The sequence below is a fragment of the Salarias fasciatus genome, chromosome 12 (assembly GCF_902148845.1).
Source record: "Salarias fasciatus chromosome 12, fSalaFa1.1, whole genome shotgun sequence".
Taxonomy (NCBI): domain Eukaryota; kingdom Metazoa; phylum Chordata; class Actinopteri; order Blenniiformes; family Blenniidae; genus Salarias; species Salarias fasciatus.
The window spans coordinates 23898640-23926388 of NC_043756.1; the positions used below are offsets into that span (position 1 = coordinate 23898640).

The following is a 27749-nucleotide window of genomic DNA, read 5'->3' on the forward strand; positions in this document are numbered from 1 at the left end:
CTTTTAATGAACAATATTGTTTTATTAACTGATTTACTGATATAATCATGATTTCTTGACAAACACAGGGAAAGATTTTTTTTCACTTTAAGTAAGAGTGAGGTGGTTTTATATGGAAGAGCTTTAAAAGTAATTGAGTAATTTTTCTGATGAATCGATGCCCTCCGAGCGTGACGTGGCTGCGCGCGTGCAGACGTCACATGACGTCCGCAGCCGTCCCGGAAGTGAAGTGAGCGGTGATGGCGGCCTGGTCGGAGTAGCTGCAGCAGGAAGAGGATGTTCACTTCCAGCGCAGGGACAACAGCGCCTCATTAGAAGTTTCCATAACAGGTTCACCACCGGCTGCGGCTGTTTCTGCCTCCCCCGCGGGGCTTCCACGCTGCTCTCCCCACGTCCCCGGTCCTCCCCTGCCGGCCTCTGCCCACCTGACTCGGAGCTTCAGCCGGGGTAAAGATGTCCCTCTTCCAGTCCGCTCTGGATTTCCTCGCCGGGCCCGGCTCGTCCGGAGCCGCCAGCCGGGACCAGAACGACTTCGTGGGGCAGGTCGTCGAACTGGGCGACATGAAGCTGAGGATCAAGAGGGTGATCGCGGAAGGTGAGGAGCGTTTAAGATGTTGGTCACGTCTCGGTGGCTAACCGAGGCAGCTAACGGGCTAACATACCCGCAGTGGTGAGGAGTGAGTCACCGGGTAAACACCGGCTGAACGCCGGCTGATCGCTCGGTTCCGACCCGGGAGACAAATATTCACTTGCAGATTATGTAGTACGGAGATTAGATATATCAGCGTCTTTTGAATGTCACTGTCAGTTTAACCTGCTCAGCTGCATTTTACCTGTTTGCTCAGCAGTCAGCTGGATACCAGCAGTGACAGAAAATGGAAAACAGATAATTAAGAACTGAATTTTTTATTTCAATAAAGAGATGAATAACAGACTTGGTTGGAACTTTTTTTTTAAGAATGCGATCATTTTGGCTAAAATGTAGACATAGGTGTTTAAAATGGACCAAGTTTCAAAGACAAGGCAGTTTATTGTTTTTATATAGACACAATTTACATTGATTTTCAATTAAATGAAGGGAAGAAAAATCGATTGTTTAGTGGAAAGCCTGAGCAAATACTGATGTTTTAAATCCTGATTTTAAAGAAGTGTGTGTCAGCCGTCCTTAGGTGTTTTGGAAGTGTGTTCAACAGGTGGGGAACATAGGAACTGAAGGATGCTTCCCCTTGTTTCTTCAGGCTCTGGAAACACTACAAAACCTTTCTGAGGACCTCAGGGGTCTGGGTATTTTGTATATTATAACAGAGTTTGAGATGCGTTCAGGCCTAAGACCATGCACAGTTTTATGGCCATGAAATAGTATTTTGAAATCCAGAGTTACATCAGTATAATTGATCCTTGGACCTGGTGAGGTGTGGTGAAGCTTTACTTTCAGCTCATCTGGATATGGTTATCTTCCTCATTTTGTGCAAGTAACATCTCTGTCAGTGATGCAGCCCTGAAGAGTTTTGACATTGTGGTTTAGCTGAAAATCCTATTTCAGAAGGGAGAGGGAAAAAAAGAATCAGCATGCCTGCAGATTGTCAGCAGACAGAAGGAAGTGCTCTCTGACTGCCAGACTTCACACTGGACTGGAAGCAGCTTGGATTTGGAGCCTCTACACTCTTCCTGTACAGGCTGTACAGTGACTTCAAACTGAAATGTAACTTCCACGTGCAAAGAGAACTTTGGAGCACCGAGCAATGGCCCAGATCTTTTTTTCTCTCCCTTTTTTGTTCATGCGTGACTTTGAGGTGGGAAGTTTTGTGCTTTTCAGCGGAAAAGTGCATCCACATCCTGTCAAATTGGGATCTTCCCACCAGGACAGTAGGAGGTTTCTAGGACCTCTCAAAAACTGCTCCGACTTCAGTCGGCACTGATATGCACAAAAAAAGTGTCTTTTTTATTTTTTGATTGTATTCATTACCTTAATTTAGGACACTTTTCCCACTTACGTGAATCAGACTTGTGATTGTGAAGCCAATTTTGTCTTGAGTGGACCAGATCAGTAAAATAGTGCCATTGAAAACCTTTTCAATTTAAACATGAAAGTTTTTCTTTGTGGAGCATGGAGTATGATAAAATCTCTGTTTTTGTGAGAACCAAACTACTACTGGAAATGACTACAATCTTAACATGAAGCACATTGTAATGAAACTTTGTGGTGCAAAATTCAGTGCCATGTCCAAAAACATCCTCTGTAGCTGTTGCATTTTACATGTTTTTTGCAGACATACCCTGACAACCTGGCTTTAAGGCCAATGCTGTAGTTTGCTGGCTTTCATGGCACACCAGTTCTTGGTGTTGTCTGCTACGCTCAAGAATTTTTTTTTTTTTTTTTAATCCATGTTTTTTTTGCACCTCCTGAGCTCCTGTGTGACTTGTGACAATCGGGCTGTCTCTTTTCGGGTACGTTGTCTGGAGTAACGAAGTGCCGCTGCTGGAGCACAGTACAGTATGGAAGCAGTAGAAACCCCTCTGATGCTCACTTTGGATCAGCATCACTTTGACACTGGGAGAGTGGGACTTGTAGTCCGTTCCTCAGCCCTTCTGCTGTCGTCTGCTGCTCTGATTCCAGCCTCAGTCTGAAGCTCCTCCTGCTTCTTGAATGGGCTTTGATTGATAATCCCCCCACGCTGCAGGTCGTCGGGAGTTGACTGGGAGGGGAAAGTGTTTGAAGAAGAGGCCATGAGCAGCTCCGGTCTGGAGAAGAAGAAACTTCTTCATTTTAAAACTTTCCTATGTCTGTCTGATGGCGAGCTGCACAGAGATGCTGGCTTCCTTTTCCTAACAAGGACTTTCCATCTTTGTCACTGTTTCTTGACTGTGGCTTCACTATGCTGTGATTGGCTGGCTGACGGGCCTGACCTGAATCCTGAAGTGAATCTGTGGCGATTTGTTGAGAGGAAGATGAGCTGATGGCTGCTATCACAGCTTCGCCACACCTCAGCAGCTTTGCAGATTGATTGTACCGATGCAGAAAGTCAGGCTGACGGCTGAGTGCATAGTTAAAGCTGAGCTACCGTTTGACCTCATTTCTTTTTTCATTTTGCCTTTCTCTAGAGAAATACTGTCACATTTTTCAAGCAAAATCATCACAGATAAAACAAAAAGTCTGGAAATATTTGAATTCATATGAAGAAAAAAAAACCCCTCATATTCTGACTGTGTGTCTTTGAAAGCAGCAAATTCATCCTGCTTATTTGTAAACTGTGACAGATAATTACTCACGCTTTTCAAACTCATGACTCATCCTCAGGTATTCAGTCCTCACTGCATTTTAGAATGAATCTTCCCTTAGACATCGTTATCCTGACGCTGCACAAAAGAATAAACCACATTCACCTTAAAGTGATCTTTCAGGAGGAATGCACTGGCACCGCTTGTTGATTTTTCTTTCCAAATGATAATCTTTATTTATGTCGCACCCCTAAGGCACCAAATGAAGCCCAATGCTTTTATGTAAATGAAAAAATTAGATTAAATGTGTTAAAAAACAGGAAAAAAAATCCCCAAATGATGAAAAAGTGATTTAAAAGATACTCAAGCAGGTGAATGAAACAAAAATTAAAAGTGGAAGTTGGCATTGGAAAAAAAATGAAAAGATTCATCATCTTCTTCTGTGCTTTATCACGTTGGCATTTCAAATCAGAATTCGAAGATAGCATTGGAACTGGAAGGATAATTAAAAGCAAAGGTGTAAAGAAGCCTTTCCATCATTTTTTTTAGTTGTTTCCATTGAAATACTGCTTTTATGTGAGTCCTTGCAGACTGTCAGCATGAAAACAAAATGCTGCTTCAAAGTACTTTTTATATCCAGTATGCTGAGCATTCAGACAGGTCTGAGGCTGCAGTGCTTTGAATTGCTTTAAGAAGAAGAAAAAAAAAAACTTTCTGAATGCTAAATACTAAAAGTGACAGAATGATCTAACTGAAGAAATATAATCTGTATTTCTGGCTTTTGAGATGACTCAATCTGCTGCAGTCTGTCACTGCTGCATCTTCAGCGCTTTGCAATCATTCAGTATTTCTGAGGTTAAAAGATATCAAAGGTCGTTCAAAATGAAATGTTTGAAATAGAAAAAATTAACATTGTTAATGTGGATTAGTTTTTCCTATATTTTTCACTTAAGTGGTTTTTGAAGCCAAGGAAAAAAAAAACCTGTGTGGGATTACACAAATTATCATCAAGACATCAGCATGCATATCGCAAAAGAGCACTGTGACTGAGAACCCATTGACACAACAACTTTTTCAAGTGAAAGCAGAAAACTTTTATTGTGTCCATTATTACGACTGCGATGCTGGAAGCCACTGTACAACGCAAGTTTTTGAAAATGCTCCATTTCCATAGCAACTAGTTTTATAATTGTCTCTCCATACCAATGTCTGTGCACCCCCATTGGGTTGAACGTGACATTGCTACAAACTGAAATTGGTGAGGCAGATGGTTAATGTAAGGATCGTTTCTGATAATGTTTGACTGCATTTCTTTAAAGATCTGGTTGAGTCCAGAGGTTTGGGTCTTAAATCAGTCTGGAAACTCACTGCAGGTCATCTTTAACGGACCTTATCGGGGCTCATTCCCTGTTTTTTCCTCAACTAAACAGAAGGAGGACATGTGATCCTCCTCGCTCAGCGGCAGTGACTGACAGGGGACTGATTCTCAGGAACTGGTTGGTTTGCTCAGGGTTCCTCCTCTGTGTTTGTTCAGCGTAAAGCTCATGACTTAAGAATGCAGTGAAACCAAAGACGGCTTCAATCTCGGTCATGGTCGATAAATCAGGACTGTGTGTGTGTGACAGGCACCACTCATGTTGGTTAAGCTCAGTTAAAAGACTCAACGATCAGAGCCGCAAGGAGGCTTCTGTTTCAGTTATTGATTGACCTGTTACTATGGTAATTGTGGCTCTGGTTATCCTCTGTGTGAGGTTAATATTAAGTATAATGTGAAAGATTTCACAAGTAGTAGTTTAATGTTGTATGACTTCTCAATCAATAGAAACACAATGGAGAACTTCCATACACCTTAGATTTGTTGCACAGTATTTTTCATGCTTTCATTCTTTTTAATTGCACCTCATAAAACCATGATTGAACAGTCAGCAGCGTAGAGATGTAAACTTGTGATAGTCATTACTAAAGCTGCAGCTTATTGGCTGTGGCCGCTCTATGGCCTGTGAATAAAACTGTGGTTAATTCTGGTTTCTCAGCTGGAATATTGTGACATCTTAAAGGTCATGAAGTTAAATGTGTGCTGAAGAATTTGCCAACTCAGACTGGACAGTGCATCAGAAATAAGCAAGATAAAAAAAATCCAAATCAGCATGTTGTCACCACCTCAATTGAAGGTCGAAGGTTACTCTCTTGGAAAACGTCCTACTGAGCTGCTGCTTGATTTTTCAAAGAGCGTTAATGTCTCTCTCATTGACTTTCTTTTTGTGTATTTCCAGGTGGATTTGCCTTCGTGTATGAAGCCCAAGACGTGAACAGCGGGAAAGACTACGCCTTGAAGGTGAGAGGATGTCGTCACTTGATTCAGCACATTGATGAAACGCTGTCCAGACAGTTAATTCTGAATTAACACTGCCCTGACCTGCAGGAAACACCACAGAAAATTTGTCTTATATAGAATTTTTTTCAAATTTCCTTGTCAGTCTTCTAGATTTCATGTGTGATGACAGTATTTACAGTGGATAACAGTGTCTGAATGGGATCAGAAATTTTTCTCTAAACATGTTTACTAAAAAAAGATTATAAAATACTTTATGGCATTAAGGGTGCACAGTATATCAGCATTCATATTGGAAACGGCCAATTTGAGTTATTTAAACAAAAAATTGCATCTGGTAACAGTGAGCCAACATGCTGATGAGCCGTGAATGCAGTTAGAAAATAGCTCAATAAATTGTACAAAAAACATGTTTTACACTGAAATAAGCAAGAAAATAGTTCAAATTCACTGCTTATGTCCATTTATCAGTGTCTACAAAACTGGCTTTTTTTTTATATATGATATGTATTGATATCAGTGAATACCGATGGATTGGATCAGCCAAATTTCTCATATTAGTGCATCCCAGTTTATACGTATCTGCCTGTATTATGTGGTCGTAGTTTATTTTTATTTAACACACACAATATCCTTATTGCAACGGACTGACTGATCTGTGATAAATGTGGTTTCCTTGCACTGTGCATTCATTCATTCATGGTATCTTTAACTGCTACACTGCAACAACCCTAAGTTTGGCGGTGATGACCGCTAGAACTTAGACCAGTATGTAAGAATAACATTATTATTCTCTCCGTCATCTACACACGGTCCTGATGCCTTCATGAACGTGTGAATGAAGTTAAGAGCTTTTATAAATAGGGAAATGTTCAGTATGAAGTGGAGAATGTCTGCCAATGCAGCTTCTGCAAACTGTCCTTGTGGAGTGACGCTGTTGCTTCCTGCATTTTTTGTTTTTTTTTTAAACAGCTGTCATTTGTAGAAATGAAAATTCTGAGGCCGTCTGTGGCTACACACTCCGGGTAAACGACAAATATTGAAGCACGGCCTCTCATCGCCTGGTTGTGTCTCTGCCTTTTGTCATGATGCTTTTCAATAGTCGGTGTAAATATTTCATTAAAAAAAAAACGTTTTGAGTTTGAACTTGTGGAAATTTCTCACAGAACAGTTCATTCTGATAGCAAAGGTTTTGTCCTCTAAATAAACTTCCTTTTTTATGGTGACGTGTTTCTCTTAGTACTGTACATTATGTTTCAACAGTTTATTGACTCACAAAGGATCGTGTATTCAGTGTCTGTGCTCTTAATCAGAGAAAAGTGAACTCACAGTTAAGATCTTGGAATGAGTCGTGTCTGTTCACCTGATTGCAGAAGAAACTGACGACTCGGTCATGTGGATGCTTTCTGTTTCAGAGGCTACTGTCCAACGAGGAAGAGAAGAACAAGGAAATCATACAGGAAGTCTGCTTCATGGTATCCTTTATCTCCCCCCGATAAAGAAACCTTTTTTTTTTCCTTTTTAAACATGATTAAGCTTTTCTGGTGTGACGTGAATGTATAAGCTGTCTTAAAAGACACACACAAACAAAAAGCTGCAAACACTTCTGGGTGTTTAAAGTCATAATAACCCTGACTTTTCATAAACACTGGCTGCTGTGTATTGTTTCTTGGTGTCCTCTAAAGCGCGTCATTCGGAAATCCTTTCCAAAGCCTCTGGTTGTGGATTCAAAGAAGCAATGATCAAAACTCAGCTGCTGTTCTACATAGTTCATTTGTTGTAAATCACGGTTACATCATTGCAGAGCGTGGATTCAGTGACATAATTCAGGTAGTAAATGATTATTGTGTTTGCGCAGACCTGTTTTATTGTCCTGGCCAGCAGGCTACTCTCATTGTCCCTGTGCCAGATTCCAACACGCGTGATAATTCCAAAAAGGAAAGGGAATAAACCCTTAACCAGTCTTCTCTTCTGTCCTCATCTGAAGGAGCATTTATTTCATCTACTAAAAAACTAAGCTGGAGTGTATAGCAGGATTGTGATATTGAGATATTGGAAATGGTCTTTCAACTTGAAGTAAGATAAAATAATATTACAGAACAAAAAAAAAAAATAGTAAATGTCCTCCAATCGTACAGATTGTGGCGCTCTGTTTGCACAACATTTTCAAGTGAAAACTGAAACTGTTCTCTGCATTCATGGGTTAGATGTGTGTGGTTTTATTATAAAAACAACCATCAATGCAAGCTTGTGGTGCTGTTGTTTTCAAAACACAAAGCTTTTCTGAACATTTAATTTTGAGTTTGGCTGCTTAACACACCAGAGAAGTGATACGTCTGCCATGTTCTGTAAATGCCTCATTCATTCAGAGGGGCTTCACTGTGTCAGAGTGCAACACAAAGACAAAGAACTGTCCGGTCTGCAACCTGTTGACGGTTGTGAATGTTTTGTTTTGGCCGTATGTCCTCATGTCTGCACGTTACAGCTCACACATCAGCGCACAACATGCACGATTATTAAAAGCAAACAATGACTGTCATTAGTTTTACTGCAGATGTAGAGTCTGTCGCTGCTGAGCTTCACTGGATTGAATCTGGCACTTCACTTAGATCCAGCAGTTTTATTCAGTTTCACAAGACTCATGGAAGAGCTGTGAGAGACGACGTTCAGAAAAGCCAAACGAAAACAAGTTCATGTCATTTTATATGCCGTAATTTGCAGGTCAATAATACAAAGAAAACCTCAGGATCAGCCGTAAATCTCCTCAGTCTCTTTTGGTTTTCTCCTCCTTGACTGACTTGTGCCACAGAAAAAGCTGTCCGGTCACCCCAACATGGTCCAGTTCTGTTCGGCCGCCTCCATCAGTAAGGAAGAGTCCGACACGGGCCAGGCCGAGTTCCTCATCCTCACCGAGCTCTGCAAAGGTAGGGACGGCTTCTCCCCTCCCCTCCTGCATCAGCACACACTCATTCATGAATTCCAGGAAAACTGCAGTGTTCCCACAACTTGTCCAGTCTGATGATGAAAGTTCCCCGTCTGTGGCCTTCGTCTTTCCTGCACCACTTCCTCTTCGCTCAGTTACGATGAACTCCGTTGTCACTCAGCACATTTTTCAGCCGTCTTACGAAACACTGAGCGACACAGAGTGAGTCACCGGGCCCTCCGGCGTTCTGTCTCCTCGTTGTCCAGGCCAGCTGGTGGACTTCATTAAGCGGGTGGAGCAGCGGGCGCCGCTGTCATGCGACACGGTGCTGAAGATCCTCTACCAGGCGTGCCGCGCCGTGCAGCACATGCACAAGCAGAAGCCTCCCATCATTCACAGGGACCTCAAGGTGTGTCGGCGTGGTGGAAGTGAGGCGTCATCTCTGTGTTGCTGATGGCTCGCTAACCGGCGGCGTCCCTCCCTGCGTTGCAGATTGAGAACCTGTTGATTAGTAACCAGGGCACCATCAAGCTGTGCGACTTTGGCAGCTCCACCACTGTGTCGCATTACCCCGACTACAGCTGGTCTGCACAGAAGAGGTCCATGGTGGAGGATGAGGTATACACACATACACACACACGGGCACACACACACACAGTTCCACTTTTATACCACATGCTGCCATCTGGGACATTATGTCACTGATAATTAAACATTTTTGGAAAAAGTCTGAATTTTTAAATATTTCTTCTTTTCACAGATTTAAAATCTTCTAGTACTATAAAGTAATTGCTGATGTTTACAGCCATTTGCAGCACTTTTTTTTTAAATTTTGTTTCTCAAGATTTCAGACAGCAAAGTTTGTATTTTCACAGAAAACCCAGAAATTATCATACTGCTGCAGTTTTTGATTTTTTTTCTTCAAGTTTGATTCTTTGACAAAATGTTATTTCATTTTATTTGTGAGATTTGTGAACACCCAAAACAGTTTTATTATTAACTATAGTTTTTTATTTTTCATTCCCTTGTCAAAAAATTATTTTCAGGTATATCTTTTTTTACATTCTCCACTTGTAATTTAACCCTTCTTTAATAATCCCTGACTTGAAAATATCTGTTAAAGTGGTTTCTTTCTTACATTTTTAAATCTCTCAAAAACCCGTTACTCTGTAATTTTGATCATTTTAATTCGATCTCACTCAAATGTCAATTTTTTTTTTTTCTTCTATGAATGAGAGTCAATCAGTTTAAAACATGAATTAAGGACAAACGGAGGTCACAGTGGAACAGGACTAACTGAGACAATATGATGTTGAACCCAAACCAGAAACATCCGATTGAATAAGCCAGGAAACATTATATTCATGAGACATTAGCTTCACCACAGATCAGCTCAGTGTTCAGGCCACCAGGGAGCTTTAATAACCCACATGTCTCCCAGCCAGACGTTTCAGCTCAAAATAGAAGAGATGAAGCATTTCAGAAGGTTTACAGTGGAAAAACTGTTTTCTGTCTTCTCACAAAAACTGAATGTGTGACTAAAGTTTTGAAGCTAGATTTAACATTTTCACACCTCTGGCTGTGTTTTTGTCTGTAGATCACAAGGAACACCACACCAGCGTACAGAACGCCGGAGATGATCGATCTCTACTCCAACTTCCCCATCAATGAGAAACAAGACATTTGGGTCAGTGTCTCTACTTTCTGGGTCGATTATCGCTCAGCCCTCAGTCGTATCGACCACTTTCGCTCTGTTCTAATAATGACTTGCGCCTTGGTCTCCCATTCAGGCCCTGGGGTGCATCTTGTACCTGCTGTGTTTTAAGCAGCATCCGTTCGAGGAGGGGGCCAAGCTGCAGATCGTCAATGGGAAATACTCCATCCCTCAGAATGACGTCAAGTACACTGTGTATCACAACCTCATACGTAAGTAGTGACCGCTGGCCGGGCTGTGGGTGTCAGGTGGAGAACAGGTCAGACATGAAGGAGCAGGTTCTCTTCCTGCTGTGGAGCTCTTAGTGGTAGAGCAGGCTTCTTCAGTATTTCAGTACAGAGTTGGAGGACACTCAGGAACCTGTTAAGGTCCTCCATGCCCAGATTTACGTCATATTTTTCTTCTCAAACAATAAAATCAGTGTATCCATGGTTTTGTAATTCTGATTATGATGGTACAGTTTTTTTCGAAAGTTCATACACAAAACAGTACTACATGCATATATTTCCCTGATAATGGAATGGTATTGATGTATTATTACATTATTGGCTGTAGTTATTATGTTTTTAGAATATTTTTTTTTGGCAGATGACACCAATATGGGCTTTATTCCATTGAAAAACGTCAAAAATAATTCCAACATTGTCGGGTATAACCTTTTCGGTTGTTACACACCTCACTCCTCCTCTTCCTCCTCTCTCCTCCAGGCTCCATGCTGAAGGTGAACCCAGAGGAGCGTCTGTCCATCACTGAGTTGGTCAACCAGCTCCAGGAGATCGCAGCAGCACGCAACGTCAACCCCAAGTCTCCCATCACAGAGGTAAACCTCCAAACAGCCGGCGAAACGCAGCCAGTTCTCCGTCGTGTCAGCAGCTGTTCATGAGGAGATGAGGTTTTCTCTGATCGGAAAGGCCGATGGGTTCTCCCGCACAACGACGGGCTGTAGCCTCCTCTCCAGGCTCCTCGTCTCCCAGCTGGGCTGCTGTGAACTTTAAGAGTGGAGGCTCGTTCCGCCCAGCGTGGCGTCCCACCACTCGGGCAGCCACGGCCTCTTAAGGTTCCCAAATCCACAAATCCAGCCTCTTACCACTAAATCCGCACTCATAGTTGTGATTTATATAAAGCTGATTTCGGTGTCAAAAATCTGCAATCTTCAGAAGTTCCTGCTCACCTGGGAGCTCTCCGTCGGTCCACAGTGGCGTGAAGGCGAATCTGTGGTCTCCTCTGTCTAAAGTTAGATGCACATTTGCAAAGAAAATCCAGGGACTTGAGACACAGGCGTTTACTGAATCTTCCCAACTTTTGGTCTGAATGCGAGTCCTGATAAGGCGGGTAAGTATGTGTGAAGTGAAGGCAGATTTGGCTGATCTGATTAGGGTTAAGGAGGGGTTTCCCTGCTGGACATAAGGAGATTACAGCCCTCTTCCTCCTCCTCTCACATATGGAGGAGCAGCCTGTGAGATGGAGCGGAGAAGAGAGGGAAGTCAGACCCGCTGATACGCTTTTGATTCTCCGTTACTAAATGAATTCTGGATAAAACTTTTCCCTTCTGTTATTGCTGTGAAAGGATTTTTTTTGGTACTTTTTATGGAATATTTGGTGGATTTTCAACCACAATCTTTGTTTTTCTGAACATTTTCTTCTCAGCCCTCATCCACTTTCTATCTCAGTTTGTTTTTCCTCGACTTTTGTATTTATTTTGAGTTGATCTGGTCACAATGTTGACTACATACTACTGCTGGCGCCCGGTTTTTGACGGCTATGAATGTCTGCAGCTGCTGGAGCAGAACGGAGGCTTTGGAAACAGCCCTGTGCAGCCGCCCATGCAGATCCACAACATCCACAACAATGCAGGTAAAAAAGCAAAACAAACACACCTAGATGCTTCCAGTTGGATGATATTGTTTTCTCTCCAGGTTTGAGCCAGTGCAGGGTTTTTTAATGTCTTCATGGTGCATGCTAATTTGAATAGAATCTGCCTTTAAAGTTGGTAGAAAACGCAAGTATCTGTTTTTCTATATGCAACCAATTGCCATAGTAGCTGTTATTTCTGAAAAACAGCTGTCTCATTTTAAAGCTGAGGTCTGACAGAACAAATGTGCCCTATCACATCAAGCTCCTCCCTTTTGATGAGCTTTTATTCCTTATCAGTCAGAAACACATGCAGGTCCACATGGGTCAGTGGAGTTTACAGTCATTTCCTGCAGATGGAATTGAACAATAACCATAAATTTGACTCTAAACTAAGTCTTTGGGTTAAGTACTGCCTTACATATCCCCACAGTCTTAGTAACATCTGCACACGCGTCTATCATACAAACCCTCCTTACGTCAGTTGGCACACACTAAGTTCACACCAGTGTTTTAATATCCAGGGTCCTTTGAGGAAATTCCGGTCATTAAACTCCAAATTTCCAAATTCGGACTTATTTTATTAGTCCTTTCTGTGTCATTTTATAACAATAACCAGTGTTTCTGAGCCTCCATGCTCTTTATTAGCTGCTGTGCAGCGACACTGTCACACACCGGCCTTCCTGAGTCTGCACAGATAGTCTTGTATTCAGAAAGCACAATCATTGAGTTAACTGTCTGTTCATCCTGCAAAGTTTATGCATTTTTTTTTTCAGATTTCTCAATCTAATTTGTGTAATTATAACCATTGTGCTGACCTAATTAGACAGAGCCGCCATTACCTGCCCGCTGCAACGGAAAATGCATAAGTGACTTCATCATATTAGCATTTGGGATATAATTAATGCGTCTCACTAAAGAGCCGTGCACGGCAATTGTGTTGCTAAATGCTAAGAAGAATCAGAAGTCCCTATTATTAGCATTTTTTTTTTTACATTTCTAGAGAGCATGTTTGTACATGCAATAAGACAAGATTAAATTATCATTTAATTATTTAAATGACTAAATTTAAAATTTTCTTGTAAATTATATGTTAAATAGTTGAGTGTGAGGAGCACTGAGTGGAGATTTGACTGGGTTGTTAATTTCCTATAAACTGAGATAATACTTTCAGCCATCCAGTTCGGTGTGATTATGTGAGTTAAAGAAAAACCCTCAGATGTCACGTTAGATGATTCAGTACGGAACAGATTTACCACCCGCCAGTGTATCTGAAGAGGTCACACACAAAAAAAAGCAGCTTTCCTTGTTGAAATAATCCTAATTTGATAAACAGGTGTGCAAATCAATGGCGATCACTGAGCATCACATCTCTACATTTACTTTAGATGGTCATATATGTATAAAGTCCTTCTCACACAAACATACAAGCTGTCTGCTGTCCATTAAGAGGATTTCCGCCTTGCCAGTCAACCATCTGTCGTAAAGCAAAGCGTGTTTGCTCGTTCCACTCGAACGTCTCTTAGCACATGTTGCTGTGTGTCAACATGATGCAGCTCCGCCAGACTTCATTAAGTCATTTGCATTTTACAATCTGTGGCTTCCGCATGACCCACCTTTCACTCTTCAATCAGTATCTGCTGTAATGTTTATACACTCGACCACAGAAATGATCCAAAACCTCGAGATTTATCATAAACAGTGAAGTTCTGAGAATTTATTTTGTTGGTTTTTTTTCCCCACAACCCCAGCAGGTGTGTACGATCCGGATCAGACGGGGAGCGGCCTTTTGGACATCTTAAGAGGGGGAACCGAGCGCTTCCTGACCAACATAAAGGACACTTCCTCCAAGGTCATCCAGTCCGTAGCAAAGTAAGAACCAGTTGAATTCATTCATTTTCTGACATACGCGTTCCTGTTTCAGTCAGCAGTCCCTACAGGGAGCCTTATACGGTCAGGCCCCTCACAGTAATACACCAGTTTCCTCCTACTTTTCATAAGGAAAGTGTTTAGCACAGATCTCTGCAAATATGGTGTGGCGTTTGCGGCTGGTAAAATTGAGGAAAAACCTAAGAGTAGGTAAAAAAAATTAGGAGTATGAACATATTGTGGAGATTTGCTGAATTGTTTTTGACTATTTTGCAGTTTGCAGGAGGAACTGAGTAAGAAATTAATAATTCAAGTAGCAACTGATGACTAAACGGTGCTGGTGGAGAGATTTCATCACTGCAGCACCAACCTATAACAACAACACTGTATAATGTGCTTGTAATGTCTTTTCAGGAATTAATTCTTTTTTTCCTTAGTGGGAATCTTTTTCAGCAACAACTCATAGTTTTTCAACATATAGAGTAATTGTCATATTTATGTGTGTACGTATGTGTGTTATCCTTTGACACAGCATATTTAAACAAAGTGAATCGTTTTTTTTCCTGGCTTGTTTTGTAGATTTTGCCTCTGCAGCAGAGGAAGTGCTTACACATACAGCGAGAAGCAAAACCTCAGTGTGAAAGGAGCTCTCATTTTTCTTTTCTATTCGGTTGCTTTCTGAAAGACACGCAAATCGAACTTGTGTCAGAAATGTCAGCTGAGTATTTCCCAACCTTTTTCAAAACAGAATAAAATAGCACGGAAAAAACAAACAAACATCACTTTCTTTTCACATGCAAAAATGCAAGTATTTTGCAATCTGCGGAATTTAATATAAAGGAAGTGTATAACAGTTTTGGACCAAGAACTCTTGCTCACTCTGACCCCGATCCTCCGATTCCTGTGTTCGAGGAACATTCTGTGCTCATCTGTCTGAAAAGTGACGTCCTCCTAATCCCAGTCTGTTGATAAACCGTCAACGTTTTGGACAGGCTGAGAATGAGCAGAGTGTTTCTCCACATACCCGATGTTTCATTTGGTTCTCCTGCCATCCGTTTGCTCCATCTGTTTGCTGGTTTGGTTTATTTTTTGTTGTTGTTTCTTTTCTCTGTCCCCACCCCCTCCCCCGCCCATGGTCCCACTATGTGTGCATCAACTAGCAACCCAAGGTAAATCCGGGTCGGCGACATGCGTCCGCTCCTGTGTGCTCCATGGCGTGTGTTTGTTTGAGAGTAGCCGTGAAGAGAGAAGTCTGCTGTGCTGTGTCTGTCATGGCAGCTTGCCGATCCTAACCTCACACCGGGGATAATTCAGTCGAGTGATTCGCAGACCAGAGCGTCATTTACACACAAAGTGATGGGAAGCAGGATGTCTGCCAGGGACACCGGCTTTCACTGGACAGTCGATGAAAGTATCAGGCTAATTCGTTTAAAATGAATCATTTTAGACATGAAAATTCAGTCAGTGGGCTTTTGTCAGGTTAGTTTTGGATTTAAGACTTCATCAGGTTCAGTAAAACTATTTAAAATTTGTTCAAGTTATGGCTGAGCTGAAACATTTCGTTGAAGATATTGTGGTCCGTTTATGTAAAGAATTCTCTCGAGACCCTCGTCTAATTTAAGTGCTTTTCTTTTCCAGTACTTAACTTTTAAACTTTTATTTTGGCGTAACTAAATGACTGATATATCTTCGCTATTTGACTGCATGCTAAAGTTTGAGGAGATTAGATTAAAACAAATAAACCTCTCTTCTGACATCATTTGGCTTATGAAATTAGTGCAAAAAACCCTCAGTAACAATATGTTCACTTGAATTGTTGAGTAAATATGGCCTTCGAAGTCAACTTGCACGTAGCTGTTCATAAAGTGTGTGTAGGGAGCTGAACAAGTGTCATTCAGATGTCAATTAGAAATCTTTTTTACTTTTTTAATCAGTTAAGTTACCTTTATTCGGCTTCATAAATCCGTTCAAGGTAGAGATAATCCGAGTCAGGATTGACTGCCTGATTATGTTGGTATGAATGAATGAGGGGTAGTTTGAATACGGCTCCACTGCTTACTAAATAATCACCTCGGCTACGTGTGTGTCTTAACCAGCATCTCATGTTCCTTCTAATCCCATCCAGAGAAAACTCAATCATCAGCGTCGAGAGTGAACTTTCTTTGCTTGGCCTCCAGTTTGTTTGACTTCACTAAATTTTAACGAACTGCAGTAATCCTGCTGTTTTTTTTTTTTTCTTTTTGGTTTTTCGTTCATTACTTTCAATATGATTTCTACTGTCAAATCCAATGAAGCCTGATTTATGCATTGGTTAATTGGAAATAAGATTGTTTCCACTCGATGACAAGCATCTGCCAGATGTTTGAGCTGTTTTTACGACTCAGCGAAAGCATGAATCTTTTTTTTTAGATTTGTAAGACACCACTGCAAAAACTCTTATTTGTGTCCCATCGCATCTATTAAAACAGACAACCGAAGGTTAATTTGTGCATCTGCATCTTCAAATGAAGATAGTTTCCACATGGCAGATATTTGGACTTATAACAAGCTACAGCTGCTTGTAATAAGTCTAATTTAATCTGTGTTTGATGACGTAGTTTTGGCAGCTTTAATTTTATTAGCAAGTGCTGGTAGTTTTCTTGTTTCTCCTGTAAATAGACTATTAATCCCCCAAACATTAGTTGAACAGTTTTACTGTTGTGTGTGTGTTTCTCCTCGTAATAATGTTCTTGTCATTTCCTCCACAGCTATGCCAAAGGAGACCTCGATATTTCATACATCACCTCCAGGATAGCAGGTATGAAGGAAACTTTCCGCAGAGCCACTTTGTATCATTTCTCTTTTTTTGTTTCCTTCCAGATGAACATACAGTATAGTTGAGCGATATGTGTGTGTTTTTGTGTGTGTGTGCAGTTATGCCATTCCCAGCCGAGGGGGTGGAGTCGGCCATGAACAAGAACAACATCGAGGACGTGCGTCTGTTCCTGGACTCGCGCCACGCCGGCCACTACGCCGTCTACAACCTGTCCAAGCGATCGTACCGACCGTCTCGATTCCACAACAGGGTGAGACGACGGGAAGATACGGCGCCTTGAGAAATACAGCTGCGATTGGATTGTAATCAGCCTCGCGTGTGTGTGTGTGTGCAGGTGTCTGAGTGTAACTGGCAGCCCCGCCGCGCTCCGAACCTGCGCAGCCTGTACAGCGTGTGTAAAAACATGCACCAGTGGCTGAAACAGGACCAGAGGAACATCTGCATCGTCCACTGCACGGTGAGTCGGCTGCTCCCCGCTGTGTGTTCAGCGGAACCCAGGGCATGTCCTTATTTGTTTTCCTCCCCGTCTTCACAGGACGGCCGAGCAGCTTCGGCCGTGGCGGTTTGCTCCTTCCTGTGCTTCTGCCGTCTCTTCACCACGGCCGAGGCCGCCGTCTACATGTTCTCCATGAAACGCTTCCCGCCGGGCATCGCACCCTCACACAAAAGGTTCCTCGCTAAATTTCAGCTTTTCTCTTTCAGTCAAGGGGCAGCTTCCTTTTAAATTTTAACAGTTTAACAGGACAGATTTTATAATCTCACAGTATGTTCATTTTTGTACAATTTCTGGATATTAGATCATAACTTACTCAGCGTTTTGAAAAAACCATGAAGTTAAAAGAATGGTAGATTTTGTTTGAATGTTTTATAACGGGGAGGCTCTTTAGCCTTGTTGTTAAATAGTTGCTATTTGTCATCAGGTACATCGAGTACATGTGCGACATGATGGCGGACGAGCCCATCATCCCTCACAGCAAGCCGGTGACCATCCGCTCCATCGTCATGACGCCGGTGCCGCTCTTCAACAAGCAGCGCAACGGCTGCCGGCCGTTCTGCGAGGTGTACGTGGGGGACGAGCGGGTGCTGACCACCTCGCAGGAGTACGACAAGATGAAGTGAGGACTCACACACTTTTTCACTCTTTTTCTAGTTTAAAAAAGGGTCATAGATAGGTTTTAATCCTCACTTCAGGATTCCTGATATGTTAATGAATACTGCTGCAGTACAATGCAATTTATTATTTAAGCACTGCAAATTAAGATTCAATAGACTAAATTATGATAATAACACGTCTGATTTATTAATTTCAAGAACCCTGCAAATATTAAAAAGAAAAACAAAGTTTTCACATCGCAGATTTGGAGAATGTTGAGAATTACATTTTACTCAATCCAATTTTGGAAGAAGGCTTCAATTTCATCCTATATTTCAAGGTTTTCCACTATTCTGAACTTGAAAAGACTTGGGAAACCAGAAATAGTTTTCCCTGTGTGGCAGATAATATTTGTGCAGGCTACTGTGTTTTATCTGTGCCGTGGATTTCTTTTTTCTGCTTTATTAACTTTTTCTTTGATTTGACAAATTGTCAATACTTTTTCTCATATACCAAAATGTAGAAAAAGTGAAGCACTGTGGATACTTTCCAGATACACTGTACTTGAATAGGAGATGCTTTGCTACAGCTAAAGATCCAAAAGCTTTGGTGTTTGTTTAAATCAGAAGTACACCTCTACAATTTGCACTTTTCTTCCCGTTTTGTCTTGTTTTCATGCGACAATTTTAGTAACACAATCTAAAGAGATGCGCAAGTTATCACATTTGTTTAAATTCTCGGTTAAGCACTAATAGGTTTAACAGTCACTGGATTTATTTAAATTCAACAGCTTTAGAATTGTCCATACATGCAAAATAACTTTCAATAACTCCAGGATTAGTATGTTTTGTGCTAAGAATCTCATTTCTGTGATTAGACGGCCGTACTGCAGAAATCCTGCCGTCCTGTAATGATGAGTCGACGGCTGCAGAACTCTGATCTGATCTGATCCAAGAGTTCCGGTTTGGAGAACTTTACTCGTCCAATCCTGTCGGTGGTGACAGGAAAGGAATAACGTGGTTATCGTCGCATGAAAACTGTCAGAAATACAATTTGCCGTCTGAGTGGATTCACACAAGTTTCCTCAACATGGTGTTACAGGCTGCGGACATATAGAGGTTTTATTTTGGCTTCATGATGTCATCCAAGGAGGTGTTTGCAGTAATTCAACAGGAAGTAATTTAATCATAAAGACAGCTGAAACTCTTTTAAGATAAAGGTACATGTTGTACAGATGCAGAAGCAAAGGCTATGAAATGTTTTGAGTTCCAGAAAGATTTCTTGAACTGAACAGACATAAAAGAACCTTTTCTTTTTGCCTCTTCAGGGATTTTAAGATTGAAGACGGGAGAGCAGAGATTCCCCTGAATGTGACGGTTCAGGGAGACGTGCTGGTCGTGATCTATCATGCCAGATCTACGCTGGGCGGACGTCTCCAGGCGAAGGTATAGACACAGCTAAGCCAAGAAAACTCAGTTTCAACATTCGGTCTGCGTTAGACGGCTTTGGATGAGATGGAATCCAAGCTATCCTGCTACAATGTGTTCCAGATGGCGTCGATGAAAATGTTCCAGATCCAGTTCCACACAGGCTTCATCCCGAGAAACGCCACCACGGTCAAGTTCGCCAAGTACGGACGCAGAACTGATGACCTGCTCGTCTGACCCAAACGTTTTCTAACGCTACGTCTTCCTCCTCCAGATATGATCTGGACGCCTGTGACATCCAGGAGAAGTACCCCGACCTGTTCCAGGTCAACCTGGACATTGAGGTTGAGCCCCGGGATCGGCCCAGCGCCAAGAGCCCGCCGTGGGAGGGCTTCCAAACCAAGGGCCTCAACCCCAAAATCCTCTTCTCCTCTCGGGACGAACAGCAGGAGATTCTCAGCAAATTTGGTACACAGCTTTAAATCTCAAGGTTCAGTCCTATTTGGTTTTGTGCATCAGGCTCCATTTACACGACGTTTATAGACTTATACGTGATACGCTGTTGTGCAAATGTTGCTTTAGTGAAGTAACCATGAGACCTTTGATCATCTCAGGAAAGCCGGAGCTGCCCCGTCAGCCCGGCTCGTCTGCGTTCTACGACTCGGAGTCGCCTCAGCCAGCTCAGACTCCAGAAGGGTCCACAGCCACCGAGCCGGAGTCTCCCATGAGCAACGACACCAACGCCAGCAACTTCTTCCAGACATTGGATTGGGAAGGTATTGAACCCTCGGTTGTTGTAGTCAGATCAGCCCCGTTCTCCCGACTGCAGCGTCCATTGTTTCTGTCTGTTTCCTTTAGACGTTCGCAGCCCTCAGGATCCCTCCGACAGCCAGGAAGGAGGCTCCGCCAACGACCTGGAGGACCTGAGTGACCAGTCCGAAGGAGAGTCCTGCTCCTATTCTGCCCCCAGCGGGGAGCCGCTGTCCCGGGACACCAGCGAACCCTTGTTCGATGCCGACTTCCAGGTGCGGAATATGATGGAGGTGTCAGAACCATTTTAGTTCAGGTTCCACAGACAGCCTCACTTCATCTGGAGTGGGCCGGACTGGTCAAATCATTGGAAACATAATTTTTTGTGCCTCTGTTAATTTTCGGATTGTCCCGGTAACACTCTCCTCTCCTCAGACCTCCCCCCCTCCAGCCCAGGAGTCTCCCCTGGGAGGCACAGCCGACCTACTGGGGTTGAACTCTGACCCCGAACCTCCTTCCATGTCCTCCACATCGTCCGCTCCTCCTCAGGGGGAGCAGGGAGGACTGAAAGCTTCCTCCAGCAACAGCGACCTCCTCAACGATCTCTTCTCGCCTCCTGCTGGTCAGTCGAGTGCAGTGCAGGAGGACCTGTTCTTCAGCGGCCCGACCAACGCCAGCACCCCAGATACCAAACGTAAGGTTCAATCACGGCACAGTTGTTTTTTTTCTCTTTACCAAATATCTTTAACAGATTTTAGTTCATAATTTATCTTCCTTGCTGCAGCCATGAATGATTTCTTCGACCCGTTCGGGGTGGGTGGCTCGGGTTCTGGGGTGGGCTCCAGCGTGGCCTCGTCTCGACAGGCCTCGGGACCGGACCTGTTCGGGGACCTGCTGGGTTCGGACAGCTCAGCCACCAGCGGGTTCAGCTCGGCTCCCAGTAACCCCACCCCCGCCTCGAACAGCAGCCTCTTCAACCTCAGTAAGAGAATTCTCCGCTCATCTAAAGTCTTCTCGTCTGTTTCAACCCTGGAAGTCGAGATTTACTCTCAAACTTACAAATTCAATCCGTGGCGTTTGTGTTTTTCCAGATAAGCTTGTGAACGACGCCCCAAAGATGACGTCTTCAGCCAGCCAGCCCGACCTGCTGGGTGGGTGGGACAGCTGGGCGGCCGGGACCACGGCGGGCCTCGGCTCCGCCTCTGGAAAGCCCAACTATACAAACACAGGTAGAGGGTGGATGAGGGGAAGCCCAGTCCCATGGAAACAGCTAGAGAACAGTGGAGGAGTTCATCATCATGCTGTGATGGACTTTGAGAATTTTTGTGTGGTTCTTTCTTTAATACTCCAAGTAACACGTTTAAGTTAGGTTCAATAATGTTGTTCTGCATCAAAGTGTGTAAAATCTTGACTGTCTGAAGCTGAAAACTGACACCAGCTGCGTTTTTCTGTTTCCAGCCTCTGGCGGCTCGTCCATGTCGAAGGCTAAGTCACAGACCTTCGATCCTTTTGCTGATCTTGGTAACCTGGGCTCCAATTTACCAGGTCAGAAACCTGCTCAGACTCCTGCAAGCAATGTGATCTCTAAAGGGGGAATCAACTAAACTGTGTTTTCTCTCAGGTTCCTCCAGCAGTCAGTTCTCTGGACCTTCCTACACCTCAAAGGGTTCCTCTTCCTCTGCCAAGCCTCAGACTCAGTCCTGGCAGTCAGGGAGACCCACCTCAGCCCAGAATAAGTCCTGGATGCCCGGATCGGGTCCTGGATCTGCTCCCAAGATACCGTCGGCGTCTCAGAGCGCCGGTACTCAGCCCCCAAAACCCAACTACAACTTGAACTTCACCAGTGTCATCGGGGGCCGGGAGGAGAGGGGGGTCCGCGGGCCAGGATTCGGTAGGAAACAACCACCAGGAGTTTTTTTTTTTTTTTATTGCCTCTCTCCGAGCTCACGCTGTGTCTTCTTGCTGCCACGCAGGCCCAAGGCCCAAGGTGAAGGAGGACGACTTCGAGGAGCTGCTGTCCACTCAGGGCTTCTCATCCCGGATGGATAAGAAGGGACCAAGGACCATCGCCGAGATGAGACGGCAGGAGCTCACCAAAGAGATCGACCCTCTCAAACTGCAGGTAACACACTCCGGGGTTATGGAGGAACCCCCACAAAACACACCAGGAGCTCTAAAAAAGAGTCTTTTACAAACTGTGGTGTTGTAAATATTGTTTATGCTGCTTTTTTTCTTTTTTGTTTGGCTCATCTGTTTTGAAGTGACTGATAAATGAAAAAATATCCATTTGAATACCATCTTAGACCACTAGATGTCACTGTGTGACAGAGAATGTGGTCTTTTCTTCTACTTGAGCAATTTGTATGAGATATGTTCTTTCCTTATCACTTCTTTGGAGTCCTCAATATGACACACACACACACACACACACACACACACACACACACACACACACACACACACACACACACACTGAGGACCATTGATGCTGTTGAAAGCAGTGAGCGTCTGCTGTGTCCCGCTCAGATTCTGGACTGGATCGAGGGGAAGGAGCGGAACATCCGGGCGCTGCTGTCCACTCTGCACACGGTGCTGTGGGAGGGCGAGACCCGCTGGAAGCCTGTCGGCATGGCCGACCTGGTGACGCCCGACCAGGTGAAGAAATACTACCGGAAGGCGGTGCTGGTGGTCCATCCAGATAAGGTAAAGCGCCGTCCGGAGTAAATCCCGGCGTCCGGGACCGAACTTCGGTGGTTTGGTCTGAAACTGTGGTCTTTCTGCAGGCGACGGGCCAACCTTATGAACATTACGCGAAGATGATCTTCATGGAGCTGAACGACGCCTGGTCAGAGTTCGAGAACCAGGGATCCAAAGCACTCTTCTGAACCCCCGGCCCGGATCGGATCCCAGCTCAGACCGGACCGGACTGCATTTGGCCCAGGAAATCGCGGGTCAGAGCGGGCCAGATTGGACAGGACTGAGCCCACATTGGGCCTGACAGACTCTGAGAGGTGTCCTCTCTTCAATCCCCTCCCCGCCCTCCTTTTACTTTCTGTTTCTGTCCCTTCCAGTCGCCAACAACACAAAGCTCGGGCTGTAACCAAGTCTCTGCTTCAATAAACATGACGATGGCTCTCAGACTCACTGCCTACCTGTACGACTGCCCGGGTCCGGAGGGAGGAGACGTGACAATCCCGTCAAGAAGAATGAAACTTTAAAACAGAAAAAAAGATAATCACCAAGTCCCTGATCAAAAGACTCAAATATAAAGTAACTAATGTTTTCATTCCATTTCAGAATGGTGTATGAGGATAAAAAGTTCCCTGATGAGAGTGACTTGTTGGCTTTGATATGCTGTAATTGTGTTCCCATACCTTAAGTTTCTCAAGCTGAATGTTTGAAGCTCTCAGTTGCTTTATAGCTGCTAAACAGTGGAGGGAATACAAAGAACCTTTTCTTTGTAGGCGTTTGCAGCTTTTCTACAGTTACGAAGAGCATAACAGGCTGCGTGACTCCAGAAACACGAACTCCTTTTATTAGTGAAGAAACAATGCAATAACAACTAACGTCATAATTTTAGCCATTTTAAATGTAATAAAACCATGAAATGGGAACAAACTAGAAATGCACAACTGTGACTTGAGTATGCTGCATAATGAATACTCGGAATAACTCACTGTTCCGTTATGTTTATCTATTTTTCATAAGTGAATTACACAAAACTGAACTACAGTTCATACACTTTGGAGGGATTTTTTTTTTTTAACTTATTAACCTTTTGGTTCAAATATTTGATTACACTGTATCAGGAGAGTTATTACGTTCTTGGCTTTATTACCTTTGAGATGTCTCTAAATTATTACATTATCAGCTTGTTGGTCTTTGACATTATTGCCTGTGAAGCACAGTAGAGCGATCAGCACAGACTGAAGCGAAAACGAGCTTCTTCCTTCGTCCTGAGCCATGGGTGCTGAAAGTTTTTCACCTCAAAGCTTCTCCAGCGTGTTTTGGTATGAGGAGACTTATTGGAGCATATGAGGGCTGACAAGTCGACTCTTTCAGGGCTCTTGGAGCTTTTTCGGTGAGCGAGAGATTGGAGGAAAACAGTCTTGGAGTGAAATCCCAGAGTTGGCGTTGTGAGGTCGATCTGTTGCTGCTTCAACTTTCTTTGGTTTGGACCCAGTTTCCTGCTGAACACTACAAGCTGCTGCTTCCCCTCACACTCCTCAGACTGACGTTCAGACTTTTCAAAGTGCTCTTTTTAAAACGCCACCTGCTCGACGTAGCCTCGCCGCATGCTCTCCGATCACAGGGGGGAGAGAGGGGATTGATTTCAAAGCAGGGTAGTCTGATCTCATTACTTTTTATCAAAGTGCTTCTTTTCCTGGTAGCAGAAACGGAGACGGTGCTGCACTCTGCCTGCTTTTTTTTTTCCCCCCCCGTCTCTTCTTCTGCCTCTGAGAGCATAAAAGTGAAGGATGATAAAGAGAATATGGTTGAATCAAGTTTTATCTTCTTCTGTGAAGCTGTTTTCCACCCCGGTGTGTAAATATGAAGCTACTATCATCCAACAGCTTTTAATGGAATATGAGGAAATCTTAATACTTTTTCCCCCCTTTAATTTATATTTTCTGCACTTGATCTGCTTTTGTTTCTCTCTCGCTTCTTTTTTAATTTCACATTTTACCTCATGGACCAATCGAATCACTCTTTTCTTATTTATTGTTTTTTTTTTTTTTTTTTTTTTTTGTTTAGTTTTTTGTGGGGGGAGGCGTGGGGCTCGGGGTTGACATGTATTCATGCATATAAATGGCACAAATTGAGATTTTTTTCCCCCCATCATGCATAAGTGGAATGTGCTGAGTGCAGTCGGAACACTTGTTCGAGCCTCTTTGTTGCTGTTTTCATTCCAAAGCATTGAATATTAATACGAATGTGCTTTTACAAATATATATCCTCTCTGTTATGTGGCGTGTGTTTATCGTTTGTCTTCTCAGTCCTTCCATGTTGTTTTTTTCTTTCTCTTTATCCTTTTTTTTTTTTTTTTTTTTTTTTTATTTTTGTGTCTTATTTGTGTTGAAATTCCAACATGAGGGGCCAGAAAACCTACATATGGAAAAAAAAAAATTCAAATCAGCTGATGCTTGATGTTCAGTTGAAACTTTCCAGTATAACAAACCACACATCGACAGTGTTTACTGTTCCAAATTGCGTCATACTAATATGAATGTAGATTTCAATGCAAAAATGAATTAAAAAAAACCCATTTTGATCTGAGATGATGCAGTTTTTTTTCTCTTCTTTATATTTTCAAGGTTTCTCATTTAGAACTACTGTATTTTCTGAAATTACTACATGCAAGTGTTCACTCAAGCATACGTTTGACTCAGCAGTTTTCCATTTATTGCGTGCACGGAGGTGCGTGCCCGTGTCAGCTCCACATCACCACAGGATCCAAAGAGCAGCGGGGAAACAGGGGGAGTTTGTCCCGGATACAGAATTGGACTTTTGGTTGCACAGCTGATGTGAAAACAGAGTCTGGCTGTTCAAACACTCGAGGTGGTGTGAAATCTGCAGAATGCATGTCAGGATTTCACTTGGAAAGACAAACTGAAGGTTTAAATCATGGATTAAGCTGTAGGTAGACAGTGACCCTGAATGGAGACATATTCTTTAAGCCAATGTGTGATGATAGAGATCTAAATCAGGGAAAAAAAATTTATTAGTTTTGGGTGTGTCTCCAAAAATTTGATGAAATTTTAAATATTTTGGTTTTACGGAAGAGTTTTCACTTTTTTTCCAACCATTTTTATTTTAGGTTTTTATAGTTGCTCTTTTGGCAAACCCATCATTATTCTATCGAATGATGAAAAGATAGAAGATAAAGAGGCTAGAATAAACAAGTGACATGGATATTTAGGAAAAATGTGACAATTTGACTGTTTTTAAGTACCTAATTTTGTGGAAGCTGAGTTGTACAGTAATTATCCTGTGTTAATGGCCAAGTCATGAATGGATTTTTTAAACAGGTCTACCAAAAAAAAAAAAAAAGTTCTTTTAAACATTAAATTTGCAAGAAAACAAGTTATGCAAGTCAAACAGCATTACCAAATTTAATAAATAAAGCTGTGTTTTTTCAGTGTCTTTCTCCACCGAAAGAACAACTGTTGCCATCAAAATTTAATGTATGTCTCAGAAATTCAGCAGGATTTGTATCTTAATCCAACATATGCTTCTGTGCTTTGAACATTTGCTGAGATAATTACATGTGTAAATCACATGTTCTCAAAACCCTTCTCAGCTCCACATATCTCACCTAACTTCATGTATCATGATGAGTTTGGTGATTATTTGGAATTATTGGAAAGAATTGAGGAAATGCAGTGAAAACCGCACATTTAAATCCTCTGAAAATGCATCTGTCTCGATAAAGTGTTTTTTATCGTGGTTCTTATTTGTTTTTGGTAGTTTTTCATCACATTGAACTTTATGAAGTTGTTTTTCTTGAATTATTTAATCTCTGTGAAGAGGAGGCCTGTTTGGTTGCTCCTCTCTGATTGGGTACTCCTCTAAAACACTTCTCCCTTCTCGTCCTCTGATTGGCTGAGAGCCTTCCATTGAGGCTGCAGATACTGGCTCTCCATTGGATGAACGGCCAGTCCGTCACGCATCTCAAACAACCCCCGGCATAGAGCGATGTGTCGGCTGATGTGGAGCCAGCGAGCAGCGGGCCAATCAGAATGCTCCGTTCAGTCAGGAAGTTTTCCAGCGCCAGCAGGTAATATGTAGGATGCGTTCAAGGTCACTGCAAACTCTGTCTTTATTCACAAAATTCAGATTTTTCCTCTCAGTATTCTGAATTCTTATCATGGTATGATAAATACTCTGAGTTTTGTCAAAATACACTTTTTTTTTATTTGAATAATTGAATTGAAAAAAAAAATATATATATATTTTTACCCAGAATTATAAGAATAAATTTTTCTTTTTTGAAAAAAAAATTCTCACATTTACTGCTCTTCTGAAATTCAAGTCATGTATATGGCTTATATCCTTGAAAATATATTTCCTCCCCAAAATTTTGAGGTGGAATTCAAATTATGACTTTTTTCATGACTTTCTGTATGTAGAATATTAATTTAGTTTTTCCAGAAGCACCCCCCCCCCAGACTTTATAGAATTAAATGTTCGTTTTTTTTTTTCTGATGAGGACAAACATCTGAGTACGATTCAGTGTTCAGACTTTTTTCCTCTCAAAAATCAAATTTTTTTCTCCTCAGAATTCAAATTTTCCAAGATAAATAAAAATCTGACTCTGTTCTCTAATAAATCTTTTATTCAGACTTTTTTTTAGTTAAATTTTAATTTTTCCCCTCAGTATTCTGAAACATATCTCATTGCTATGAGCTTAATCTGACTTTTTTTTGTCATTTTTTTTTCATAATTATGATAAATCACTGAAAAGTCTTATTAGAAAATATAAGTGGACAGATTTTCTATCTGGGATTTTTTATTTTTCAGTGTTTGGATTTTTTCCTGATTCAAAGTTCTAAGAATGAGGTCAGAATGAGGCCGTTTGTTAAATATCATATCAATTGTAAAAACTTAATTTTGCTAGCAGGGTTAAAATAAAAGTTTAAACATCTGATAATACATAGTTTTTTTTCCTTTTCCCGCTCCGTAGTGTTCGGAACAACTTTGAACGCTGGCGTTTTGAACGTAACCTGATATGACGTCATGACGCTGGGGCGTGGCG

At 42.3% G+C, this 27749-nt stretch overlaps 1 protein-coding gene across 3 annotated transcripts; it reads left to right on the forward strand.

Moving 5' to 3' along the window:
- Nucleotides 1-225: 225 nt before the first annotated feature.
- gak (cyclin G associated kinase) lies at nucleotides 226-25270 on the forward strand. 3 transcript variants are annotated; one of them, XM_030104762.1, is made up of 30 exons: nucleotides 226-595; nucleotides 5493-5554; nucleotides 6967-7026; nucleotides 8361-8475; nucleotides 8741-8883; nucleotides 8967-9092; nucleotides 10072-10161; nucleotides 10265-10400; nucleotides 10896-11008; nucleotides 11964-12042; nucleotides 13791-13911; nucleotides 15069-15077; nucleotides 16656-16705; nucleotides 16822-16973; nucleotides 17058-17180; nucleotides 17259-17392; nucleotides 17644-17838; nucleotides 19144-19261; nucleotides 19367-19446; nucleotides 19518-19711; nucleotides 19858-20019; nucleotides 20102-20268; nucleotides 20429-20687; nucleotides 20778-20975; nucleotides 21085-21222; nucleotides 21452-21538; nucleotides 21615-21884; nucleotides 21967-22115; nucleotides 22520-22696; nucleotides 22777-25270. In XM_030104762.1, exons 1-30 carry the CDS (start codon nucleotides 454-456, stop codon nucleotides 22876-22878), a joined length of 3951 nt encoding a protein of 1316 aa, XP_029960622.1. In that variant the 5' UTR covers nucleotides 226-453; the 3' UTR covers nucleotides 22879-25270. The 3 variants fall into 3 exon arrangements, with proteins under 3 accessions (XP_029960622.1, XP_029960623.1, XP_029960624.1); XM_030104763.1 differs by having other exon boundaries at nucleotides 454-595; nucleotides 13794-13911; XM_030104764.1 differs by lacking the exon at nucleotides 15069-15077 and having other exon boundaries at nucleotides 454-595.
- The last annotated feature ends 2479 nt before the right edge of the window (nucleotides 25271-27749 follow it).

Coding starts and splice junctions, on each gene's coding strand:
- gak (XM_030104762.1), top strand. CDS start 454: ATGTCCCTCTTCCAGTCCGCTCTGGATTTCCTCGCCGGGCCCGGCTCG. Junction 5,555..6,966: donor GGAAAGACTACGCCTTGAAG/GTGAGAGGATGT, acceptor TTTCTGTTTCAG/AGGCTACTGTCCAACGAGGA. Junction 20,688..20,777: donor CAGCACCCCAGATACCAAAC/GTAAGGTTCAAT, acceptor TCCTTGCTGCAG/CCATGAATGATTTCTTCGAC.